Here is a 20,822-nt window from a genome sequence, read left to right as displayed (position 1 = left end):
TAATACTTCCGGTACGGCAGCCGGGTTGTCCAAAATATGAAACGAGAGCAGTTCGTGGAGAAATGCACATCAGCGTTATTATTTTAGCTCTCTATTTCAGAACTACACCGTTTCAGGATTTGAAAATTTGGCACTACATCGCCACGTAGCGGAGCCGCAGACGGGCGGTGTTTTTTTGGTGAGCTAATGGGCGGAAAGAAGAAGAAAGCGGCGGCGCAAGCGGGCGCTCCGGTGGCCCCGACAGCCGCGGCGGCGGCGTCCGGGAACGGCGTGGCGGTGGCGGAGAAACAGCCAGCCGGCAACAAGCAGGCTAAACCAGGCAAGGATAACAAGTCAAAAGGTGGGGCTGCCTGGTTGTTTCATAGTCATATCTGTAGAAGCTGAAATAGTGTGTGACATGGTTATTTTCTAGGCTGTGGGTGGAGCTGTTGTGTTACATGCATCTGTGTGTTGTGATGTATTTATTGTGTGTGTGTCATTGTAACTACTTTGTCATTAAGATAAGATAATAAGCCTTTATTAGTCCCACAGTGGGGAAAGTTACAGGGTTGCAGTAGCAAAGGAGGATAATGCAAATAATGGTAATAATAATGGGAACTCACTGTAATTCCTTACAATTGTCTCTTTGTATAATGCTTGATTTAAGTATTTTCTCAAGTGACTACAGCTTCACAAGTGCAACTCAGAGCTCGTCAGACGTGTAACCTAACTTAGGGCTCTGGTAACTCAGACTAAACAACAGAATGTGTATTTATTGTTTTATAATAAACAGCTGATAGGTGCATGGGAGTGTGTGTCATGCCATTTGGAAAATGAAGCTTATTGAAACGGTTAATGAGTCAGTGAACATGGCGGTTAGAAGATCATCATCCTCCGATTCGGTGTCAATATTACTTGCATTTAAAAGATGCAATTTTGTGTTTTGTCGCTTCCCCCTCCAGCTCCAAAGACCTACAGTCTTGCCAACACTGCCCAGGTCGACACAGGTGGAGTCGCAGACAAGTCAATACTTAAAGTAAGTCATTCATTCCGTAACTAAACTGTGTTGCCGCTGCACGAGCTTGTAATATAATCTACATACGGAAACAGTCGTTATTTATTCAACTTGCACAACTCGGACGCAACCCGAGAATGTTGATATCGAATGAAATGTGATGCTTTAAAACAGGTCGTTCTCCAAGCTGACCTGGAGAAGAAGATCATCAAGATGATCAATGACTTCAGAGAGGAGAATGGGGACAAGGGGCCGATATCCGGCAGACTTACTAACAAGAAGTTGCTGGTAAATACAAAATCATCTCTCTCCACGGTGTATGCACATGTGCAGATCCTTCTCCGTGACTGAATCTGTTGTATTCACCTGGCCAGGACCTGTACACGGCTCTGCAAAGGTTCAACTTCAAGAGGGAACACATCGAGGAGGCGATGAAGAGCAGCGTGCTGTACGGAGGGGATCTCCACTCGGCTCTCGACTGGCTCTGCCTCAACCTTAAAGATGGTAATGGAGCGTCAGCAGTCATCGCCGACCGTACAGCTCTGGAGGACACACGTCTGTTAAAACTCTGACTTTCTCAATTTCAGATGAGCTGCCAGAAGGTTTTACCCAGCAAATGCAAGAGGAGAGTCAGAAGAACAGGCCCAAGTACCAGCCTCCTGCTCAGCAGCAACCTGCACCCCCGAGTCCCAAAGCACCCAGCAACACCCACAAAGAGCCCGCCAAGGTGTGTGTGTGTCTGTTTACAAATGTGTGTTACCTAGAAAGGCGTGTACTGCTGTCAAACTAAATGGAAATGTTTGTCAGGCCACAGAGAAGGATGAAGCTGCAAGCATGAAGGACTGGATCTTAAGGTATGCAGAGCAGAGCAGCGACGAAGAGGAGGCGGAGGAGGAAGGAGACAAGAAGACACGTAATCCTGAACTGCAGGAAAAGTTTGATCCGGTAAGTTAAAGTAAATCTACTTAAAGATGAGAAGTCATTTTTTTTCTATTGATCAGTGAGCTTTAGACCTGCTGGTAGGTGGATTGTGTTACATTCAGACTGTAGCTTGATGTTTAACAGACAAATATGAGATCAATCGTTTCATCCAACTATCCAACAAAATGAATAAGCATGTTTCTCAAAATAACGGCTTTTTTCTTTTGCTTGAGGGCAACATGAACATTTCAGCTTCTGTATGACGTAATAAGTCATAATAGGGTAGTAAATCATGCATCATTTCTTGCTGTGTAGAATGACAGGTATTTGGTCCTTACTGCTCAACTGTATGACACAAAAGAAATGGCAGCGGTGGCCAAGACCAAAGGAGACAAGGCGGGCCAGAGGATGGCACAGGACAGGATACGCATCATACAGCAAGGCGAGTGTCCCCTTAACTACAACATGCAGAGATGAAACCCGTTCTTCCAACGCACTTCCAACTCACGCGGAACAAATGTGTTTTCTGTTTGTAGAAATGAAGCCGCTGGAGTCCCACCCGATGTTCAATCCCTCTATAAAGGTGGTGGACGCGCCTCAAAAGGAAAAGAAGATACTTCCTGTCACGGAGGACAAAGAGGATGTGAACTTCAACTTATTTGAACAAACGGCGAAGGCCCCTCCTGCAGAGAAAGGTTAGTATCTTGCATACAAACACCATCTGAGCCAAGTGAATTGATTCATAGCCAGTATACGCTATAGAAACACTGTTTACACATCCATATCACTAATTATAGACAACCCTGGGAGTTTGACACCTCGGCTGTATGTGTTGATTTAAATATACTGCTGTAATAAACAAGGAGATACACATTTGTGGAGCCACTGTGTTCTTAGTGTGTTTGCAAATGGTTAGAAATAGATGAGGCTTTTGATCACATTCATCAGTGTCACAAATTCATGATGATGATCATCATTTCCTGCACTTATTCTTCTGTTTTCTTCCAGCTCCAGTCGTTAAAAAGAATGAGCCAAAGGACATTCGCAACTTTGACTACACAGCTCGCAGCTGGACAGGAAAGTCTCCCAAACAGTTCCTCATCGACTGGGTCCGAAAGAACCTGCCCAAGAGTCCAGCACCGGCTTTTCATAAGGTCCCTGCTGGCAAATACTGGAGGTCCAAGTAAGTGTGCAAAGGCTGTCAGTAGACTGTAGTGCTGTTTGAGATTCTGTTGTTATTATTGGGGGTAAAGTCACGTTCAGAAAGTATTGATTCTGTGTCTTTGCACTCGTCAGGGTGCGTGTTCAAAGGTTAGAAGATGTTCTTGAAGTTTGTCCGACGATCCTGACGGAGGACAGCATGCAGGCTCAACATCTGGCGGCAACGCTGGCCCTCTACACCCTGATCAAAGGACAGGTATACACACAAACCAGGCAGTTTCTCTCATTCTAATCCTGATCCTCCTCTAATAACTCCTACATGTCTCCCTCTCAGTCCGTGCACCAGCTCCTCCCCCCCACCTACAGAGCTGTGTGGCTGGAGTGGAGAGACAGCGAGCAGCAGCAACAGGAGGAGACTCGCACCGCCGCCAACAAACCTCGAGACCAGTTCATCTCCCGGCTCTTGACCAGACTCAAGCAGCAGCAGAACCTGGACCAAGGGCGGCAGTCCGGACCGCAAGGCCAGCCAGGGCCGGGCAGCGCCGGGGACGAAGAGCCCGAGGAGTCCTGGGAGAACCTGGCTGGTCTTGATATCGGGGAGGGAGAAGAAGAACTGGAGGACAAGAGTGAGAAAAGAGGGAGGGAGGAAGCGGCACTTGAGGCGTCCAGAGAGCTCTTAATGAAGCTGAAGAAGTCCTCACTGGCCCACAAACTGAAGGTGAATACATTAAAGCGACGTACTCTATTGTATTAAAGAGGTTGTAATCTTAAAGATGCATAAACTGAACCCAAGTAATTCAACCTTCAAGGCAGAGCGAGAGCAGCTTCCTGTCTTCCAACACCGGCATCGTGTCCTGGAGGCGCTGCAGCGCCACCCGGTGGTGGTGGTGGCTGGCGAGACGGGCAGCGGAAAGAGCACTCAGATTCCTCAGTTCCTCTTGGAGGAGCTGTTGACGGGAGGCAGAGCGGCGAAGCCCTGCAACATCGTGGTGACTCAGCCGCGCAGGATCTCCGCCATGAGCCTGGCCTGCAGGGTCAGCCAGGAGATGGGCTGCGAGGACGGACCGGGGTCCAGGGTGAAGATGCATTTCCACAGAGAAATCTTGAACGCTTGAAGCTCTCGTTTAAACTGTCGCAGGCTGACTTTAATGAACGTGTTTCATGTTGAAATCCCGTTTCAGTCGTCGCCGTGTGGATACCAGATCCGGATGGAGAATCAGTCCGGGGAGTGGACCCGCCTGCTGTACTGCACGACTGGAGTCCTGCTCAGGAAACTGCAGCATGACCGACACCTCAGCTCCCTGACGCACATCATCGTAGATGAGGTACTGAGGGATCAAACGGCCATGTTATATGTGCCCTCGTGTTCTCCACAGACCGTCAGTCCAGTGTCTGTTCTCACCCCACCTCCCAGGTCCACGAGCGCAGCGTCCAGTCAGACTTCCTGTTAACCATCCTAAAAGATGTCGTCATGAGGAGATCAGACCTGCAGCTGATCCTCATGAGCGCCACGGTGGACTGTGGCAAGTTCTCAAACTACTTCAACCGCTGCCCGGTGATCAGCATTCCCGGCAGGACGTTCCCAGTGGAGGTAAGAGGAGCTTTAGGCGGTGGATGTCGGGTCCCACGACCCGATGATGTATTTTGTGATATTTCAAGGGCATGATAGAGGAAGCAAGCTCAAGTGGTTTTGTTTCTAGGTGTCCCACTTAGAGGACATCGTGGAGCAGACGGGCTACGTCCTGGAAAAGGACTCGGAGTACAGCCAGAAAATTCTCGAAGAGGAGGAGGATGTTAGCATCTCTATCACCCAGAAAGGTGGCAGGACATCACAGCACCAGGTAGTGTTGACTCCGCTGCAGTAATACAGTGGTAGGGGTGTGTTACCCATCTTTTAACCTGCTTCTGTCTGTTCTAGGAGGTGATATTAAGGGACTCTACCTCCGGCTGGGACCTGGGTCCAGATCTGGACCACTTCAGCAGCAGGACTCGGCAGGTGCTGCAGTACATGAACCCTAATAAGATCAACATGGACTTACTGGTTGACCTCATCGACTACCTAGGTACATCGTCATGCTGGCTTCAGGCAGGAGTACATATTCATACATGTTAAAGTCTTGCGTGTTTATATACTTCTGCATTTTTGTGCTCCGTCAGACAAATCACCACAATTTGCGGAGGTGGACGGAGCCGTTCTGGTTTTCCTCCCGGGTCTGGCTCACATTCAGCAGCTGTACGACCTGCTCTCCTCTGACAAGAGGTTCAGGGACAAAAACAGGTGACGTTCACAAACGCATCCAACTAGCACACGCTCATAAGAGTCCACCTGTTCACTGCTGAACATCCGTTGTTATCACCGGCTCTGTTTAGGTACAGGATTGTTGCTCTGCATTCCACTCTCTCATCGAAGGACCAGGCTTCTGCCTTCACAGTGCCACCTGCTGGAACTAGAAAGGTACTTCTGAATGTTGTAAAGCTTTGTGGAATAAGGGAAAAAAAGTGATGCAATATCATTCAAGAAAGTCTGTTTTAATAGTGCATTTCTGTTTAAACCATCTCACACTGCAACAGATTATTTTACTTCTAAAATAGGATTTTTGAAATGTTTCTGCTTTGTGTCTCTTTTAGATTGTCTTGTCGACGAACATCGCTGAGACCGGTGTGACGATTCCCGATGTCGTGTTTGTTATCGACACCGGAAAGACTAAAGAGAATAAGTAAGGGGCCCATGAGGGGCATCAGAAAATAAAGTTATATAGTTGATATTATCTTCTATTTAATTCAAACCCATTGCTGTTCTCATAGGATGTAATGAGGATGTTAAAGGTCATGGTGGAGAGACTTAACCTCCAGTCTGCTGTGTTCCTCAGGTACCACGAGAGCAGCCAGATGAGTTCCCTGGTGGAAACCTTTGTCTCCAAAGCCAGCGCCCTCCAGAGGCAGGGGAGAGCGGGACGCGTGAGAGACGGCTTCTGCTTCAGGCTCTACCCAAAATTCAGGTACGGAAGTCATCATTCTTTATGCAGAAATGGGAAACACAAAGCTGTTGGATATAAAGAACACTTTTCATTATGTGCTGATCGGGCTCTGCTCTTGTTTGACCTCAGGTTTGACGCTTTCATGGATTACTCCATTCCAGAGATACTACGGGTCCCACTGGAGGAGCTCTGCCTCCATATAATGGTATATAAACTAAACACAGAACGACGTCACACACTTTTTTTATGATGTGAGGAAAGCTGTTGAAGGCGTTCTTTCCTCTGTCTCGGTAGAAATGTCAGTACGGCTCCCCGGAGGAGTTCCTGAGCCGGGCCCTGGACCCTCCGCAGCCCCAGTCGGTCAGTAACGCCGTCAACCTGCTGAGGAAGATCGGTGCGTGTCACCCCGACAACCACCTGCTCACCCCTCTGGGACACCACCTGGCGAGTCTGCCCGTTAACGTGAAGATCGGCAAGATGCTCATCTACGGAGCCATCCTCGGCTGCCTGGAGCCCATCGTACGTCCCACTGCCCCGTTATTCAGAAACCACGAGGCTAGTGTCTCTATATGATGTCGTTAATATACATTTTATATTAAAAAAATAGATTTTTGTTTCAGGCAACCATCGCGGCAGCCATCTCGGAGAAGTCTCCCTTCTCCACACCGATGAACAGGAAGGAGGAGGCCAACCTGGCCAAAGCTGCCCTGGCATTGGCTAACTCGGATCACCTGACCATATACAACGCTTACCTGGGGTATGGACATTTAAACACAGATTTGGAGTTTTTAAATTATTTTTTTTTAGAAAGACTCCCAGACTGATCACACGCACTGATTTAATGAGAATCCACGCCATGCAAACTGAGTCATAGTGCTGTTGTAAGTAGAAGAACGGAGGAAGAGTAAAACGAGTACAAATAAAACTGTTTCATAAATATGTTGAATATTTTGTCTTGCCTGCTGTCAGCCATGTCATTATTTATATATTTGGTCATATTTTTTCTTTATACATCCATTGATCTGCTGTTTATCTGGAACCAGATAATTAAATTGCTAGAAATTATTGTTATATACTGGGAAGTACGGACAAAAATATAATTAAAATGCCAATAAATTGAACTGAAGTAATCCTAGGCCATATTGTCTTCGACTTGTATGATAGTGAAACAAGTCTGGTGAACACCGCACTGCCATCAATGGTGTATGATATTCTTAATGATCAGTCTTGATGGCTCGATGACCTCTGCTCCTGTTTACCTGTCAGGTGGAAGAACTCGCAGACCGATGGCCAAAGAGCAGAAATGTCCTACTGTAGAAAACACTTCCTCAATCGCACCGCTCTTATTACAATAGAGGTAACACACACACGCACACGCACACACACACACACACACACACACACACAAACACTCTTCCCCCTCCCATCTAATCTAATGTGGTCGATCCATCGTCGTCTATCCAGGGTGTGAAGCGCGAGCTGATCAAGATGGTGGAGCAGGCCGGTTTCTGGTCCTCTCGCTCCTCGTCGTCTCACTCCAAGCTCCCGGCGGCGCCGGCGGCCTCGGCGCTCTCCAAGCACCAGATGTCCGTCCTGAACGCGGTGCTGACGGCGGGGCTCTACGACAGCGTGGCCCGGGTCCTCTGCACCCCATCCGTGGACGTGCTGGAGCGGGTGGTCTGCACGGGGGAGACGCCCCAGGGCAAGGCTCAGGTGCACCCCTCATCCGTTAACCGCAACCTGCAGACGCACGGCTGGCTGCTGTACCAGGAGAAGGTACGGGCGACGAGTGTGAGGATGTGAGCTCATCCCCAAAAGTCACATTTGTGCTAATTAAAGGTTTATCCGGCAGGTGAAATATGCAAAGATCTACCTGCGAGACACCACTCTGATATCTCCGTTCCCCCTGCTGCTGTTCGGAGGCGACATCGACATCCAGCACAGAGAGAGGCTCATCACGCTGGACGGATGGATCCACTTCCAGGTTCTTCTGTCCCTCCACTCTTTTGTCCAAACAAAATGGATCTTCTTCCTGGTGTACTGAATTAAATCCGTGTTGTTCACTGTTTGTAAAGGCTCCTGTGAGGATCGGTGTGATCTTCAAACACCTGAGGAAACTGATGGACTCTTTGCTTGAAAAGAAGCTGGAGAACCCGAGGATGAATCTTGAAGGTGAACACTTGTTTAAGGTGTCGATTAATCGTGATAAAAATGTGTATAAATAATGAATGTACTACGACAACAAGAGAGCTAAATTCTCCCTCTATCTGCTGTAGGTGAGAGGACCATCCAGGTGATCCTGGATCTGATCCGATCGGAGTGATATCGGACCACCAAAGGATCCCTTTGCTCCCCTGAAGAACCTGCATCATTATCTTTTTTTCTTCCACGCTCATCAGAGCTGGTATTTCAGGACGAACGCCTGCAGACGGATGTGGACATCCTTAAGATGAACCGACGGTTACCTCAAACTCTTAACTCACATTGAGAAGGAACGGATCGTATCAAAAGCAAAAACTACAAGAAAAAAATATAATTGCCAAATGTGGTGGAAATAAAGCTGCACACGTTTTTATTTGAACCTTTCATTGTGTCATGCTTTATGGTCAAAATAAAAATGTAGCCTTAAAATATATATAAATAATAAATAGCAGGTGCAAATACAGCTAAACGGATTTAGAGAAAGTTAAAGATGCATTTGGAAATAAGAAGGTAAAGTGTATAGAGGAACTGCTTTATGTATATGGAGAAATAACACCAGCTCAGACACACAGTGAAATGCATTTTAATCCCTCTCCACTCTTTAAAACCGTTAACATAAATAAAGCAAAAATCAAAGTGCAAAGATTCCAGCAATCCTCAAGTATTCATAAAATATCATACATCATCATCACACATGTCCATTTTAACTACTTGTACGTCGACCTCGGGACACAGAACCAAATCTACCTTTCTTGCAACAGAAAAATGAGCCTGTTTGGAGACTGAATTAGTCGAGACTGTTGAACATATTTGCATGTGGGTCGAGTGACAGAGCAGGACTTTCATGGGAGGTCTGTGCTCATCCCTAAACTGCAGATAAATGCCTTCCAATCACAACCTCTCTGTCAGCCGACGTGCTTCTTTCACATCTAAGAGGAAATGGAAAAAAAACGGGTAATCTCCGATTACCTCAATTGAAGAAGTTAAGACCCACAAAAATAAATACAAAACTGAAATATACATTAAGATGACGTAGAAGACGGAGCCCTGAAGAATCTACACACAATAAATACACTCTTTATCTGAAGAAGCAAAAGATTTCAGTTTTGATTTAAAAAAAACTATGACATTTACTATCCTGTTGTGAAACACTGATATATTCAACATACCACACACCTCAAAAATATATGTACACGCTCACGACACTCTTTTCTATTTGGCGTACTTGTATCGTTACAGGAAATCACACAGGAGGAAGTGATGAGTCTTATGCAACCTCCATTACAGCGCCGACCCCGGGAGGAACAATTACTTCCCCGGCAGATCTGCGTGTCAGTATTGGATAACGCTGTACCCGGCGTCCTGCACCGTCGAGTAGATCGTATCGTCTGCAATCGCAGCAAAAACAGGGATGAGTATGAAAATCAGACGCGTGCCAGAAGACTTAAGGTTGCAAATGTGACAATTATCGTTTGTTCACTAAGTGGCGTGCCATCATTCTAGCAAGCAACACACCACATTCTGTTAATGTCAAAACAAAGCCCTACTGTCGTTTGTTGGATCAGGTAACGGGCCCCTCCTGCAGAATCACAAACACAAGGCAAACAAAGAGGCTGTTAGTGTTCTGAGAGTGTGTTTGAAGCACTAAATGTGATGAACTGGTGTCTACCTGATGACTGGTGGAGGCAGTCGAGAGGGTGGAGCTCCAGCTGGATTCCGATGGCCGCTGTAGAAGTTCTCGTACACAACAGGAGCTGGGGGGAAAAAAAACAAAAAACTGAGCAAACAGTGCATGTTTGTGCGTTGTTCGATAACTGCTTTCAGCATTCCAGCGCTGGTTAATTGTTAGTGAGTGAGTGGGTGAGCCCGATTTCACACCTGGCGGTTTGTCGCCGCTCTGTCTGAGGTTTACAAAGTGTTCGATATCTTCCTGGACATCACACTGCTCCAGGGACTTCCTCACTTCCTCGTAGAGCTAAACACACACACACACAGAGAGAAAACGGGGTTAGAGTCCAATTAGACAATTCTTTATTGAAATGCTCGGAGGCTGGTCCAAGAAGGTTTTTCTTAGTTCACAGATGACTAGAAACCTGAATTAATTTGGCCACTAGGGGGAGTGGAACAAGACCAGGCAACAACCTCCAGGTCTGAAAAGGGAAGTCGATGCAAATGTGCCCTAATCTTGCAATCTGTCTAATGGCCAGCAGGGGGGGAACTCCTATAGAAGCTCCTATTCTCGTAGCAAAAAAAAGCCAAGATGGTGATAATCCACGAACTAATGGCTGACACCACGGAGATGCATCTTTTATAAAGTTATATTAGACATCCAGCAGTTACGGAGCAACAATCAGCATTTCTTTACATTTCATTTACTCTCTTTCGCTTTGCTTTTGGTCTCCTGAGGGAAATCTTTGCTCTTTAGCTGCTTAACGCTCCGCCATGCTCGCCAGAAAAGTGAATATTATAAGACTCTGATTAGGGCGGCTTTAAGGTCACTGTAGCGGCGGCCTTGCCTCGTCGCTGGTCACACACTGCTGGGACAGCTGGTTGAGGTGAGTCCACACTGTGTTTCTCACAAAGTTGATGCGCTCCATCGCCTGTTTCTCAAACACCTGTGAAGGGAAAAAAAAAACCACACAAGAGAGACATTTAGCTCCATTTGCATGACGCATGTAAAACATTTTTAATCTAAATCCGTCTCACCTCACAGGCGTTGACGTGCTCCTTCAGCCATTCGTCTCTGATCTTTCCCACCGTGGTCACGTTCTGATGGTACAACCTGTCTGCCAATCAAACGCCAGAACCAATGCATTCTCAGTTATTACAAAATAACCTCATTTCACAGCGGCTGGTGTGAAAAAGACGTCTGCGGCGGGTTTCCGTCTAAAGGTACCTGCTTCCTCTGCTGTCTGTTTTGCTTGCTGTGCTTTTGAGAAGAGCTAAAAGAGGAAAGAATAAAGAACATGTGAGTGTGAAGTCTTTAACCGTGCTTCTAAGTACAGAAATGACATGCAATAGGTGTGAACATGAGCGCCACTCCGAAAATTGCCCTTTGCAAGTTTTCAGAGCTGCTTCCCCCCCCCCCCCCCCCCCCTTTCCGCTGTACCTTATCCATGTGTTTGGTGTTGGTGGTGTTGGCGTTTCGGTTCACGTTCTGATCCGCTTCTTCTTTGTCTCGGCACTTCTGCTCGTAGGTCTTCTTTGACTGGGGGACAGCGTCGCAGTTAGCTTCGCAAAAACAATGTTAAATAAAAAAAAGGGGGGGGCAAAACATGCAAAGAAAGCGTGCAGCACTGACGGAGCTGGACTGAGCATGTCTGTTTTTTTAACTTTCATTTGAATATTGCATGACAGCTACTTCTTGTTTTTGGCAGCGAGTTGGATGTTATTAAATGACATGCCGGCGGTTCACTTCCCAGACTGGTCAACACGACTTCCTCCCAACAAAGAGGAAGTACAGAGGAGGGATGAGACCCATCATTGTCACAGGATTCACAACCAAAGTGATCATGAAATGACAATAAGCGTGCTGCGACCCCCCCTTTTAAACACAGACAACAGAGTATTTTGTTTTGCAGATCACTTCCTCTGCACCATCAATGCAAATCAGTTCATCAATAACACATTACAAGGAAAAGAACCTGTAAATTATTGACTGTGTTTCCGCTTTCACTCACGTCCATTGTCTTCTTGAACTGTGAAGACTTCTGTTTGTGGAGAGCGTCCATCTGTTGCTCCATCTGAAACCACAACAGTCGTATCCGGTCAATAACTTGTTAAAGTCTCTTTGTTTGTTGCAGCGCCGATTTAAAAAAAAAAAGGCTGCCAACCTTTTTCCTCGCTTCTTTTTGTTTTTCTCTGAACTCCTCCAGCTTTTTGGCCTCCTCCCTCATACTCTGTGCCAGTTGTAGGTGTGACAGACTCACATGTTCGGTTTCTGCAAAAGGTAAAAAAAAATATATATATATAATAATTCTGAGTTCACCAATAATTCTGAAACAGATGAGAAATAATTGCGGCGTTATTAGGAGTCCGAAATGTTGAACACTTACGTAACTTGAACATGTCCAGAGATCGTTTTAATGTGCTTTAAAAAAAAAAGCAAAAGAAAAGAAGATCAGAGACCCTTTAAAATCAACTAGCACACAGGAAATTAAAGGGATAGTTCGGAATTTTGGACATAAGACCTATTTTCCAAGTGAGCCGGTGTGTTCGAGACGTCTGGAGACGTTTTCAAGAAATTTCCTTCAGTTCTTCTAGTTGCCGAGTTCGCTTATGCTATGGCTAGCGCAAGTCAATGGTTCTTAGCTAGACGGGCATTAAAAACAGTCTTGCCCACTCCACAGTGCACCCGAGGCAAATCAATTAAAACACTAGACTGTCGATGTACATATGTTTGAAATAAAACCAACCTTGCATTTTTAAGGATTTATGTCTCCTGCCATCCTGTAAAAACGTTCACCACTAGGGGCACTATTCTATATTAGCGGGCCTGTTAGCCCTCCAGCAGTGTATCTCTGTTTGATGGTCATACTGGCCAAAGAATGGAGGAAAACCATGAAAAAGCCCACCATTATTCATCATAATATAACTTCTTTCAGTACTTTCCTGAAGATTTGTTTAATGAAATAAATGAATCCGAGACCAGAATAAGTGGACAGATTAAACCCCCTTTTTAAAGTCTGTTTTCAGACTTTTCAAAACCTGCAGATACTTCGTTCAAGAATTCACTTGATGCATTTTTGGTGAGAAACACAGAATGGAAACTTTAGCTTGTTTAAAAAAAAAAAAAGTTACATAATGTTCCCTTTCTCCACTTTTAGTCCTCCTTCCTCTATAGAAACAGAAACAAACAGCTCGGGTCATGTAACAGGATGGGAACTAGACGATGCAGAAACCACACATTAACACTGAGATCACAATATGCCAGCCTGAAACAATATTATTTAGAAGTTGAAGCAAAAATTGGGAAATCCTCATTTCTGCTATTAAACTGCAACCAGAGTCAGATTGATCTGCTTCCACCTGTCTCCCTGCATCCAAACCAATATGTCGGATCATTTCATTCTCCGAGGTTCTGCTCAAACACATGGCAGCGGCAGCAGCAGCTCGGCTCCGAGGTTGCTTACTTCATCTCGTTGTGTCCACACACCTTCTTGGACAGACCAAGCAGATCTTTGGCGTACTTCTCTTCAACCGACGCCCTGAAAGAGAACAAACAGGGCAAGCCTTTATTTTATTTACATGGCATCGAGGATGCATTATTACCGGTTTACATATATGCACGACGAGAAACAAAAACACCAAAGACAGTTCCCCAAACCTCTAGAACACAATTCCCTGTTTGCATACAGGATTCAGATTTGCTGAACTTCTAAGTTGCACCTTGAATTGGCACTCAAGTACTCACAGCTTGAACACAATCAGCACACAATGCTGCAGGTGGAAACACACCAATCAGGAGCTCAGGATAGATGGTTACTAGTTTGGCAACAATGGACAACTCTTGTTGTCCATGTTCTTGTCAATGGGATGTGGATGAGGGAGGCTGTGATGCAGATCTTCAGAGAGGACAACAGGTAAGGCATTAAATGCTCTCTGCTGTCACTCTGGAGTCTGGACTGTAGCTGCTGTCTGCATGTCTGCATGCATTACTGTCCCATATCACAGTTACAGTAGAGTGTAGTGACTGGATGCTCCTAGTTTGTAAATAGGATGGTTTCCACAAGATCAGGGGTAATATTACCTGTGATGTGGATGAGAGTCCACAGACCTGAGATGGAAGGATGCTGAGGCTGACTCCATCTCCCACTTTTGTGCAACTGTTTTTGCTTTACGTTATTATAGTATTGGGTTATTTGTTATTTCTTTTTTTTTTTAATATCTATGTTATTGATTTCACCAGTATTTAATGGCAATTTGTAGTGTGTGTGAACTTCACGGCCTTTGTTTGACATCTGAAGGCAAAGTTTGGTTTTGACGTAAGACTTCATAGTTTTCATGTAAGACTTCATGGTTTTCATGTAAGACTTCATGGTTTTCATGTAAGACTTCATGGTTTTCATGTAAGACTTCATGGTTTTCATGTAAGACTACATGGTTTTCATGTAAGACTTCATGGTTTTCATGTAAGACTTCATGGTTTTCATGTAAGACTACATGATTTTCATGTAAGACTTCATGGTTTTCATGTAAGACTACATGGTTTTCATGTAAGACTTCATGGTTTTCATGTAAGACTACATGGTTTTCATGTAAGACGACATGGTTTTCATGTAAGACGACATGGTTTTCATGTAAGACTACATGGTTTTCATGTAAGACTTCATGGTTTTGACGTAAGACTACATGGTTTTGATGTAAGACTACATGGTTTTCATGTAAGACTTCATGGTTTTGACGTAAGACTACATGGTTTTGATGTAAGACTACATGGTTTTCACGTGGAAGTTAGACGTTTGTGAAACATGAGTGTGCAGTTATGCATTTGTGTTAAGCGTTTTGGGAAATGGAGCATTATTTCAAGAAATGTGTCTCAGCGATTAAGGAACAACTGTTTATTACAAATAGTTTTTAACGTGTAAAAGATGAGGCAACAAGGAAAACACTGTTTGGGACTAACTTTAGTTCTAATGGCATCAATTCCATTATTTTATTTCATCAGAAACTCCTAACAAGGGTCATTTTCAGAACACACGGACAGGGCTTTCTATGAGTCTGCACACTATCTTGAGGCGGGTGTGTGTGTGTGTGTGTGTGTGTGTGTGTGTGTGTGTGTGTGTGTGTGTGTGTGTGTGTGTGTGTGTGTGTGTGTGTGTGTGTGTGTGTGTGTGTGTGTGTGTGTGTGTGTGTGTGTGTGTGTGTGTGTGTGTGTGTGTGTGTGTGTGTGTGTGTGTGTGATATTGTGTGAGTCAGGAACAGGACAGATTACTTATCACATGAGGAAGGAGGAAATTCAAATTCAAATTTACGACTCCCTTTATAAAGTGGGTCTAGATAATGTTTCACAAACTCTCTTTGTGTTGCTCCTCCAAGAAGAATCGAGTTTCCACCGCAGCGTGCAGGTTTGGAAGTAGGAAAAGGTCTCCCAGATCAGACTGTACCATTCTTATTCACGCGGGGCTGTTCATTTCAAGATGTGCATTCGGTCGTTTAACACGCCGCAGGTTTATACGTAGCTTTTAATACCACAACCTTGACCGATTTTGTCAACTTTTACATGTCAAACTTGGAGACCGACAAAATAAAACCTGCTAAAACGTTCTTTAAATTCTCATAAATGTTCTGTGATAACTGCATTTCTTCATCTGAGAGGCACGCCGTCGGTGAAACTGTCTGCTTCATGACGGCTGCTGCGTCCCAGCATGCCTCACTAGAACACCTCCCCAGCTCCCATAATAGTGACTCTGCAAAGTTCCTCCTCTCATTCTCAGTCTCATTATCGCCTCACCGCCTGACTCTGCGGCTCTGACTCCGATTAGCTGGTGTTGCTGCACTCGTATTGTGTCTGCAGCAATAATCTTAATCTTAATCACATCATATTTAACAATCTTGCTGATGTGGGATCAGAAATAACATGCAAATATGTTTGTCATCGTTAAATACAGAACCAGCAAATCACGTATATAATCTAGTGCTTTCCCATTTAATATTTATAACGATGCACTATTTGATTCTGCATTGTTTTAGCTGCATGTCTTCCTGTAAGATGTTAATTATGTTCACGTACTTGGCCGATAAAGCTGATCGTGGTCAGATGGTGACCTTACCTGGCCTTCATGAACTCCTCCACCTCTTTGCATGTCCTCCGGCCATCGTTGAGATACTGGATGATGGCATCGTAACCGCCAGTGGAGGTCAGGTCAGAGTTCTGTCAGCAACACGGGCAAGATCCCATTCTGTTAGGGCCTATTTGTTTCTAACACAGTCCAGTTTATATGGTGTGAATATATATAATAGAAGTAGACGGTGAAGAGAACACAGACGTAAATAAACCCTGCAGCATCGAGGTCTTCCACGCAGAGATGTAAATTGGTGTTTTGAATTGTACGTCTCCGTGATTTAGGTAAGCTGAGGGGAACGGCCTATAATCATTCCTGACTGTGAAACTGTCAAGACATGGAAGTCAATCTTTAATCTTTGTTTTTTGTTGAACTTTTACTTATTTGAGGTACTTGTACTTTTGTATGGGTATTTCCATTCTATGCTACTTTATGCTTCTACTTGTCAATGTTTTTAATGTTACATTTATCCGACAGAAAGATACTTTGCATTAAGATACTTTGCAGATTAAGATTTGACATCCAAAACACACGGTTTATAAAATATGATGCTCTGATATAGATTAATACACCCAACGGTATATAAATCAGATTAAAATGTGCTCCACCTGAACCACAATGGAATGCAATTAACACATCAATGCACCATTAAATTAATGAAATACATAATAACTATGTTCTGAATGAAGTACTTCTACTTTTCATACTCTAAGTATAAGGTTAATCACATACTTTTGCAGAACTGGGTGTGTTTTAACTTGTATTCTTGTATTGTAGTATAATACTTTTGTACCACAAGCAGGGAAGTGGAACCTATATGATGAGGCCGAAAATAAAAGTATTTCTTATTCCCAGAACACCAGAACAGAAAAGAGAAACTACAGAGAAATGATCTGAATTTAGCAACACACGCCCTCCTCGTGACTGAATTTACGTCACAGCAATGTAATATATATGTAAAATATATATATAATGTATAATGAATAAATAAAGTGATAAGGCAGCAGCAGAAACTCACCCAGAAGAAGTCCTTGAAGTGTAGATTCTTCATAACTGATAAACGGGCGGAGCTGCTGCGTCTCGACGGGTCTGTCGGCGAACAGAAAGTGACTAAAGCTGCTCGGTTGTTAAAGCAAGTTGGCTCAGTTGACGCATGCGCAGTAACTATTAAAACTGGCTTTGCTCCTGACGTCAGGATTGTCTGCTGCACGTGCACTTTCAACTTCAACTTCAACTTTACTTTATTTATAGAGCACTTTTCCTACATAGACATGTAACACAAAGTGCTTTACACACATAAAAAAGAAAATAGAAAAAACAATTACAAATAAAGCGCCTCCCTCCCTCCCTCCATACTACACACACGCACACGCACACACACACACACACACACACACACACACGCGCACACGCGCACACGCACGCACACACACACACACACACACACACACACACACGCGCACACGCACGCACACACACACAAACATACACATACACACACACACACCTGCACACTCTCACTACTGACAATAGGGAGACATGGCATGACACTGATGATTGAGGAAACGCTATCTTTGGGGCCATCCACGCTGGGAGGAGTCGCAGGCTGTGCCACAGGGGGCACCAGTACCCAGGACCCCCGACCCCGACAGACAACAGTCAGCCGAGCCGAAGGGACCCAGGGACAGCACCCCCAGCAGCAGCCCAGACACAGCTCCCAGTGTGGAAGACCCCCCTGAGGAAACACTGGAGTTAAAAGCATAAGATAGGATTAAAAAACCATGAAAAAATAAGTAAATAGAGTGAACAGCTTAAAAGGATAAAAATATATAAGATAATAAAATAAAACGATACCAATGATAAGTAAAACAACTAAAATTATTTAAGATCAATATCGTCTTAAAAACAAGATAGAAGCAAAAATATAAAATAGGATAAAATCACATAAGAACGTAAGAAGAATTTAAAATACTAGTTAAAAGCCTGATTAAAGCTTAACTTTGTATCCATCCTTAATGTCGTTTGTATCAGACGAATAATACAGAAGTAATAACGTGAAAGGTGTTTAATTAAGGTTTAATCGTAGAGAAAATAATACAAATAATTATTCCTGTGATGTTTTAGGTCAACACAAATAAATGACATATCATAACCATTTATATATATTCCTTCCCCCTATATACTACTTTATTTAATATGAAGGTTCTCACATTGAGTTTGACTGTGCTGCCATCTGGTGATTGATGGAGGTACAGTAATGTTAACAGGTTCAAATATAAACACACACACACACACACACACACACACACCCCTCAGGCAAGTTTATTTGTATGACACCTTTCAACAACAAGGTCATTCAAAGTGCTTTACATAAGACATTAAGTGTTGGAAAGAAATGGATAAAATGACATTCAGATAAATTAAAACAAGAAAATAAAAACAAGAATATCAAAGGAATAGACGTTACAGTGCAGTATAAGCCGTGAATAAATTGTATTGTTTACTGAAAGGCAGCGACAAACAGAAAAAGTCTTCAGTCTTGATTTAAAAGAGCTGAGATTTGAGGCAGACTCACACTTTTTTTCTGGACGTTTGTTCCTGATGTGTGAACGCTGGCTTCCCATGTTTGGTTCTGCCTCTGGGGACACAGAGCGGACCAGTCCCAGACCCTCTGAGAGGTCTGATAGCTAAGAAGATCAGACAGTCGCTCCTCTACTTCAGCTGGCCGGCTGGTACCACCATCGCTGAAATCAAACAAATGTTGCTCAGCAAAGTCCAGACTCTTCTCTGTTCTGGTCCTCAGTGGTGGAACGAACTCCCGACTAATGTCAGGACAGCAGAGTCATTTGCCATCTTCTGAAAAAGGCTCAAGACTCACCTGTTCAGACTTCACCTCGACTCTATAGCATGACCCACTAACACCCTCCCTCCCCCCCCCCTTACCTATAGCACTCTGATCGTAGCACTGTTGCTCTAAAGGTACTAGTTTACTCAGATGAGGACCTAACACTTGTTCTATTTTTAGCTCTTACTTTATCGGCAATGATACGTTGTGGTTTCTTTGTTTCCTTCTTTTGACAAATGTACTTATTGTAAGTCGCTTTGGACAAAAGCGTCTGCTAAATGACCTAAATGTAATGTTTTTTGACCCTAAACCATTCAGTAGTTTGTAAAACAACAGTAGTATTTTAGAAATACATTCTTTGACAGTGTAAAGATCTGTGTAGGGCAACTTATTTCCAGAGACGTCTTGCATAACACAAAGTTGTTGGTCTACATAATCACATGACCCAATAATATTATGTCGGTATAGCGATGCTGATAAGACTGTTCATAGTACATTTATACACAAAACACCCTCCATCTATCTACTGCCTTCAGGATGTGGCAATAATAGAGTCTTCCAACACTGTTATCAGCGGCGAGGACAACGCCTTCAGCAAACACTGCTGAACAGTGCTGACGTCTTTCTATATTGTTTCCTTAATCTTTCTCCTCTGCATTATTGTATTACAAACATTTCACTTTTTTACTTTATTTATTACTAGTTATTAGCCACTTCCGATTTAAGCATTTTACATTCATATTTTAATTTTATTAAACTTAATTATATATATATTCATTTAAATAAATGTTGGCGACCCAAATATGTAAAATTATGTTATATTTGAGAAATATTATTTCCCGTCTTATGACTTGGAACCACCTGACTAAATCACCAAACTGTATGTGAAGTAGTAAAAACCAGTTTCATCAACAGCTTCAACATGTGTCACTATTTCCAATCAATTATGACAACGTCTGTACGAGTTCCAGGTGGCATTTCCTTATGGAGAAGTATTTTTACATTAATTTACTGGTACTTTGCTTCAACCCATTATTGACGGCAACAGAATGTTTTTTTTTAAATGTTTCATAGAAGGGCTCTCTGGGCTTTTCTTTCATTTATTTTCAAAAGAAATCGGTCAAATCTGTCTAGTCTTTGGGCACATGGGACTCCTGTTTTTGCACTATATTACATTATATATTTAGTAATTTACATGTCCCCAAAAACACTAGAGCACAATCAGGCGTTTTGTATAAGTCAAAGATATTAAACGTGTGGAAAACGTCTGATGAGGACATGGTTAGGGTTTCCCTTGTTTATCTCAAAGTGTCACTAAGCATGAGACTTTTTAGACCAATCATAACCAATCTCGTGGCATTTTTGCTGATTGCACCACAGCAAACGCAGCATCTCCCTACATGGAACTGATGGCAGCGGCGCTCGGATCACCTGACCCGACTGTAGTTTCCCGGGGACTGCCCCTGATTCTGCACTGGAGGCAAGCCTTAACTTGTTCCTGATGGCACTGAACAGAGTAGTGAAACCTCACGCCACATCCTGTTTTAACCCTGCGTTGTATTCTAGCATCTGTAATACTTCGGGTCAATTCAAACCTTCAGAAAATGATTTATCATGAAAATTCTTACCCAGGTTTATGCTTCAGGTACTTCATGCTTCTTTATTGACAACCTTAATAACCCATTTAATACAACATAACCCTCCCTTCCACCACTTTAAACATCCGGAATACATATTCATCCATCCATCGTCTACCGCTTATCCTGCATTCAGGATCGTGGAGAATACATATTATGTGACGGAAATCAGAAATCCCATTTCAGTGTGAAGCTGGACCATGAGAACTCTCCATTTTTGCTAATTGTTTTGGGGGAAATGTGTCCAAAATGTGTCCAGTGGGCACTGAAAACATATGTTAATTATATGTTCATCTATTT

At 43.7% G+C, this 20,822-nt stretch overlaps 2 protein-coding genes across 2 annotated transcripts; one reads left to right on the top strand and one right to left on the bottom strand.

Moving 5' to 3' along the window:
- Positions 1 to 34: 34 nt before the first annotated feature.
- On the top strand, positions 35 to 9,356 carry dhx29 (DEAH (Asp-Glu-Ala-His) box polypeptide 29). Its single transcript, XM_084035817.1, has 28 exons — positions 35 to 340; positions 942 to 1,015; positions 1,169 to 1,282; positions 1,369 to 1,498; positions 1,582 to 1,721; positions 1,802 to 1,939; positions 2,231 to 2,357; positions 2,452 to 2,610; positions 2,924 to 3,098; positions 3,212 to 3,332; positions 3,411 to 3,794; positions 3,886 to 4,152; positions 4,258 to 4,401; positions 4,491 to 4,667; positions 4,777 to 4,917; positions 4,995 to 5,139; positions 5,234 to 5,354; positions 5,447 to 5,531; positions 5,705 to 5,793; positions 5,947 to 6,075; positions 6,184 to 6,259; positions 6,349 to 6,573; positions 6,675 to 6,811; positions 7,321 to 7,411; positions 7,519 to 7,830; positions 7,907 to 8,038; positions 8,130 to 8,226; positions 8,331 to 9,356. Exons 1-28 carry the CDS (start codon positions 187 to 189, stop codon positions 8,375 to 8,377), a joined length of 4,131 nt encoding a protein of 1,376 aa, XP_083891943.1. The 5' UTR covers positions 35 to 186; the 3' UTR covers positions 8,378 to 9,356.
- On the bottom strand, positions 8,824 to 17,204 carry pstpip2 (proline-serine-threonine phosphatase interacting protein 2). Its single transcript, XM_084035832.1, has 14 exons — positions 17,059 to 17,204; positions 16,029 to 16,129; positions 13,389 to 13,463; positions 12,312 to 12,346; positions 12,090 to 12,196; positions 11,937 to 11,999; positions 11,366 to 11,464; positions 11,153 to 11,198; positions 10,963 to 11,042; positions 10,773 to 10,871; positions 10,135 to 10,231; positions 9,926 to 10,010; positions 9,804 to 9,835; positions 8,824 to 9,644 (listed from the first exon to the last, which is right to left on the bottom strand). Exons 1-14 carry the CDS (start codon positions 17,089 to 17,091, stop codon positions 9,589 to 9,591), a joined length of 1,008 nt encoding a protein of 335 aa, XP_083891958.1. The 5' UTR covers positions 17,092 to 17,204; the 3' UTR covers positions 8,824 to 9,588.
- Positions 17,205 to 20,822: the final 3,618 nt, after the last annotated feature.

Source organism: Eutrigla gurnardus, assembly GCF_963514095.1.
Source record: "Eutrigla gurnardus genome assembly, chromosome: 19".
NCBI classification, from domain to species: Eukaryota; Metazoa; Chordata; class Actinopteri; order Perciformes; family Triglidae; genus Eutrigla; species Eutrigla gurnardus.
This window is presented reverse-complemented; position numbering and strand designations above follow the sequence as displayed.